This window comes from Brassica oleracea, chromosome C8, assembly GCF_000695525.1.
Source record: "Brassica oleracea var. oleracea cultivar TO1000 chromosome C8, BOL, whole genome shotgun sequence".
NCBI classification, from domain to species: Eukaryota; Viridiplantae; Streptophyta; class Magnoliopsida; order Brassicales; family Brassicaceae; genus Brassica; species Brassica oleracea.
In genome coordinates, this window is record NC_027755.1 from 14,539,221 (window position 1) to 14,545,100 (window position 5,880).

The following is a 5,880-nucleotide window of genomic DNA, read 5'->3' on the forward strand; positions in this document are numbered from 1 at the left end:
TTAAAGTTTGGTAGACACTTCCAATGGAGATTTCAGTATCGTTTCTGAAAATGGGAAATAGAAAGCTGGGTTCCCATTTTGTAGAATTTTTAAGAATGATTAAATATGTAAGGAAGTATTCGGAAGGAAATCAGTGCCTAAGATATTCAAATATTTTCTTACGTTATTGGAAGGAAATATCATTTACTTGATTGATTTTCCCTTGATATATCGGTCCTAAATTTTTGCCGTTGAACACGTTCATGAAATCTGGAGTAATTATGTTGTTTAACGAACACGTTTTTTTTGTTTTAGAAGTGGTGATGAGCAACGTCTTATTAGCAGTTTGTACTAACCTTTTTAGCAGTTTTGTTTCTTGTGTGTGTGGGAGAGTTGTAAACAGTTTCGCCATCAGATCTTTAATTGTATAAAACAATGAAATCAAATAAAGAAACTTGCATAACGCTTCATCAAACCTTGTAAGTTTGCGTCTCTATCCTTGCTTTATGTTGTTTTATCTGTTTGGGAATTAGCATGTTGGTTCGCATATCGTGGCTTGTAAGATGTTGCTATTAGTCTTGTAATTGTTTGAACTTCTTAATGAAGAACTTGGTGCACAAAAAAAAAAGCAGAAACTTGCTCTCTTCTGGTTGAGGATACTCTTTATGTTATCTGATAATGGGTTTCTCTGTAATCATTTCTTCTGCTTTTGGTTTGCGGTTTGTTTGCTTAAAATGGGAATGAGCCAAAGAAGAGAAGAATGTTCTTGTTCTTTTTGGTTTATAGACGCATCGTTTATGTCCAAGCACAACTGCTTTGGCTGTGTAGAGTTTTGTCTCCGGATTTGCAAGCAAACACATAATGCATAGAATCAAACAAAGCCAAGAATCTGCACCTCTTCGTACTGTTTCTTTACAACAAAGCCAAGAACCTAAACCAAAATGTTTCCTCAGAAACTTCTTATGGTTATAAATATGTTTGTCTTTCTAACAACAATAAGATCATTTCAACAATGGTGGAACGAAAAGAGTAATAATAGAAACAACTGAAAGGATAATCTCATACCAAACAACATTTTCATTTAGACAATGACATCACACCAAAACATAACCTTCATTGAGGTTTCAACCTTCTGAAGAGGATTCGGACACAAGTTACTTGTCAAAAAGATCATACGTTAGCTACATACATGAGAGAACGATGGACTTCACAAAAAACGCTTGGCTATTACACTAACAAAGCCTTCTACGTCCCCTTGGACCACTTCCATCACTTCCTGAGTCAAAGATGGGGATACCTCTTCCAATAGGTTCTTCATCTCCTGGTAACAGAGGGACTTCTTTTTGAAGCACCAAGAGCTGATAAATAAGATTTGGAAATATCAAGCTTGCGTCCAAGTCTGTTAAGCGGGTCATGTCGATCACTTGTTCATACACAAGCTGACCAAAGTCGATTTCTTTGCGTTTGGCAACAGCATACATGAGGCGGAGAAGCTTTCTGATCATCAAATCAGAATCCGGACTTGGAAGCCAATTACGCTCACACACACGGTATAGAACTTGGAAGGGATCGAGCAGAGCATTGAGATTGAATCCCGTCCATCCAGCGCATTGACCACCGGTGAGGTGTGTGATTGCCTGTTTCAGCACAACGTCTTTCCACTGAAAAGAGTGTTCGACAGTCGGTGTCATCATCAATTGGTTGATCACCGAAGGGGAGAAATGGTACACAAATCCCCGAATAAGAGCTCCATCCTCGTTGAATGGTATGTTAGAGATGAACTCTCTCACAACTCTAGGACAGAACGGATGCACATGCAACACCGTGTAAGACCACCCTATGTCATCAATAACCCTAAACACATCCTCTAACACACGATTCCTAGGATCTAGAGAACCTTGAACCACAAAACCTCGGAGACAAAGAGAGCGATACACGATAGTGGCTTCGTGGTTAGGATGACGGCGAGAGTAACCCCCAATTGGCGAAACGGTTCCGGAGAATATCAATCGACTTTCTTGGAGACGATCATCAAACGACTTGAACGGGACTCGCGATCGGAATTGGTAGTGTTCTCCATATGCGTTATCAATCTCGATAAACCTCCGAATCCTAGTTCGAACAGAAGAAGAAGGATTTTGATCAGACATGGCGAGGAGTTTGGATTGGAAAGCGGTTGGAAATAGAAGAGGAAGGGTCGAGTTTCCCTCGTTAAAAAGGAAGAAGAAGCAATTAATTCATCCCGAACGGTTCATAGATATGTTTAGTGTTGGGCATATATTTGCAGTGAGTGTCTTTAGTCTAGTGGTAGAGTAGCCTTCGCATTTGCTCTTGTCTAGGGTTCGAACCCTCATCTCGTCATTTTTTAATTTTCTTCAAAATTTCCATTTTTTGGCTTATATAAAGAGTTAATGTATTTAATCATACATGGTTGCCCACATATATTTTATAATTATTATGTTTTTGATCGAATGAGCTAAAGAACTTAGTTCTAAACAATGCTAAGTAATTATCTAATATCATACTTTCAAATTACACGGCAAACTTAAAAAATTCCAAACTATTTCTACTATAATTAAATAGTGTTGGGCATATATTTGCAATGAGTGTCTTTAGTCTAGTGGTAAAGTAGCATTCGTATTTGTTCTTGTCTAGGGTTCGAACCCTCATCCCAACATTTTGTTTTATTTTCGTAAAAAATTCCATTTTTTGGCTTATATAAAGAGTTAATGTATTTAATCATTCATGGTTGTCCACTTATATTTTATAATTATTATGTTTTTGATCGAATGAGTTAAAGAACTTAATTCTAAACAATACTAAGTAATCATCTAATATCATACTTTCAACGCTGTCCAAACTATTTCTACTATAATTAAATTAAAACCAGTTGCTCAATCTGGAATAGTAGTTGTGAATTGAAATCGGAATTTGAAATATTTCTGAATTGGTTTGTTATCAACCAAGTGATGTGGTAAATATATATAGATATTACCATTTTATTGGTTTCTATATAGATTATAAAGATCACAGTATATAGTTAGCCATTATTATATTTTGATCAAACTATATAACATGGAAAAGATTAATAGTAGATATTATTTAAAAAAAAATTATAACCAAGGTTGTTATAATGATGCAAAGGAAAATCGAAGATAATGAAAAAACTTAGTCTTAAACAAAAAAAAAACACAAAACCAGTCAAGGCAATTTCATTAGCCACATTTGGCACGCTTCACACCCTCAGACTCCATCACATCAGCACCCCTTTTCACCAACCCATCTGCATTATCCTCTTCCTCAGTATCACCTTTTTCACCAACGTTCTCTCCTAAACTTCCTTCAGGTTCTGGGGCATCAGGTGGGACCACCTTTGTCATAGTCAGAGTCTGGGTCTTGGCAGTCAGATTGTGATTTGATACCTTCACAATAAACTTCCGCGTCTGTCCAATGGTATCAACCATAGCCGAGGAACTGGAACCATGTGATCCCCTCCAACACTATCATTGGCCTAACACACAATAAGACATCATCAGAATACGTATTCAAAACTTTTGCAAGAACACGTTCTAGATCTCATAACCATACAAATTACTAATTACCTGATAGTATCTCTCAACCAACTTGTTAGCTTTCTTTCCAGTCAACTCCTCACCGGCATCACCAAGGACAACAAATACGGCTTGATCATTATGGTCATACACAGAGAGCTTCGTCAGGTACCTAATACAGAGAGGTGTTAACAACAATTGTAGCCAAAGAATGTGTAGAAACTATATATAAACCACTTACTGCGCCACACCAACAATCTCACTCTTCCCACATTTCTTACACATAAGCGTTGTGGGCCCTTTGGTTGCTTTAGTATGGCACACACCGCAGCCTATATAATACCATCCAGACCCGTGCACAACATCATCAATAGTTGTTGTGCACTCAAACCAAGCAACCTGGAAATATGTTTGAAAATTCAATGTGAAATTTAGTTTATCTTATTGGATGTATCAGATATTGAAGATATAATACCTTAGAGGATGCCTGATTCATATAGGAGAAGAGTTCTCCCAAGGTCGCTGGCTCAAGCTTGGTAATCACCTCTGCATTAACTCTACTGGCAACATCCAAGTTCGAGTTCAACCTGAATAAAACGCCAAACCAGACATTACAATAGTGGAGTAACATGAACGACATTCCAATAAATGAAACTAAACCTTACCAACTGAGGTAGAAGAGTGTTTCTTGGACATCACTATCCATAAATACCCGTGAGGACGCCATGGCAGATAGAGATAGGACGCCTATAACAGAAAGAATGCCATGACACATCAGCAAACTTATGATACAATGAAGTTAAGGGCCTCAGCCATATATAAATTCCTAAACAGCAATGTAACTTAGCAATACAAACCTCCAAACCGTTTCGGGTTTAAGGTGGTGACTAAGATAACAAGAGCAGTGCCTCCAGATGCTTTAAACTTCTCACAGAACTCAAAGGCAGCCTTATCCCAGAGATACAACTTCATCACAGGATCGCTGCAACAACACAAAATCGTGTTAATATTGTGTTTGAACACGAAGCTGTAACAACACAATAACCTACTCATGTGTCTGTACGTGAAGCTCAACTCGGCGGGATCCAGCTATCTCAGCTTCATCAAGCAAGAAACCATCACTGGGAACCTTCCCATTCACAAGTTTGATGTGGCCAATATAGTCTGCAAGAGAAGACAATAAAACTCAATGTTTTATCTTATAAATCCGACAATCAATACAAAATTCTAAGCAAACATTCCAAGATCAATACAATAACCAATCAGATGATATCATACTATCTAAGATCAGATTAAACTACTATCCAATACAAACAGTGATTGGGGTTAACGAAGTGAGAACTTACCATAAAGATCACCTCTCAAGTCGGAAGCAGCATCGAACTCTCTGAATCCATGGATACGGATCCGATCCTCAGGGAAACGGATTGAACTGTCCTCGAGAGCAGAGAGGGCAGAGTTCCATGAGAAGCTAATAGTGACATATGGATCAGCTACTCGGTAAATAGTCTTGCTCTTTGATCCGAAAAACTTGTTGAGTCGGTAAATACAACCAGCTTTCATGTGAGGCAAATAGGTCTCAATCCTTCCATAGGGGATGAAGCCCTAGATTACACTCTCATGTTGTCAAAAGAGAATCATTCAGAGAAGTTAGTCAACATATGTTTAGTGAAAACCAAAATTATTTAAAATATTTAACCCGCAACGAACAACAAATATATTCTCATGATGGTAGTAACAACAAATAATTATATATAATCTAATCAATCTATTTCGTTGCTAAGCAATCTTAATATCAATCATCTGATCAAACAAAGCGATAACCATCAATCAGACGTTATGGTATCAAATAAATTATATTCGATAAACAAATTATGGTTTATACCTCTTCATCGATGAGAAGCATTTCGATGCTGATAAGAACCTTCGTATGAACGTTCCAAGCCTCCCAAAAATGGATCAATCGAAACCGCACCTCGTCTTGATGGGGCCCGAATGTCACGTCTTTGAAGGTAATAACCTTCCCTACATCGTCGGAGACGATAGATTTGCCTTTGTTGACGGGTGAGACAGAAGCTCTGCCCCTAACGCCGAGGTTGGGACCGGAAGAGGCACCGGTTTTGCCGTTTGGTTTAATCGGACTCTTCGGTACAGCCGTTGCACCTTTGGATTTCATCGGATTGTCAACGCCGGAAGAGATATCGGTTTGAGTGACGGGTTTGATCGGACTCTTCGGTATAGCCGTTGCACCTTTGGATTTCATCGGATTGTCATCGCCGGAAGAGATACCGGTTTGACCGACGGGTTTGACAGAATTGGAGGGGATCGCCGCTTCTCCGTTCGTTTTCAT

The 5,880-nt window shown here is 38.5% G+C and overlaps 1 protein-coding gene across 1 annotated transcript; it reads right to left on the minus strand.

The window, feature by feature from the left end:
* Positions 1 to 3,214: 3,214 nt before the first annotated feature.
* Positions 3,215 to 5,880, minus strand: LOC106308724. The gene is made up of 9 exons (XM_013745852.1): positions 5,416 to 5,880; positions 4,877 to 5,135; positions 4,580 to 4,694; positions 4,388 to 4,512; positions 4,196 to 4,277; positions 4,006 to 4,117; positions 3,772 to 3,929; positions 3,582 to 3,702; positions 3,215 to 3,490 (listed from the first exon to the last, which is right to left on the minus strand). Exons 1-9 carry the CDS (start codon positions 5,878 to 5,880, stop codon positions 3,404 to 3,406), a joined length of 1,524 nt encoding a protein of 507 aa, XP_013601306.1. The 3' UTR covers positions 3,215 to 3,403.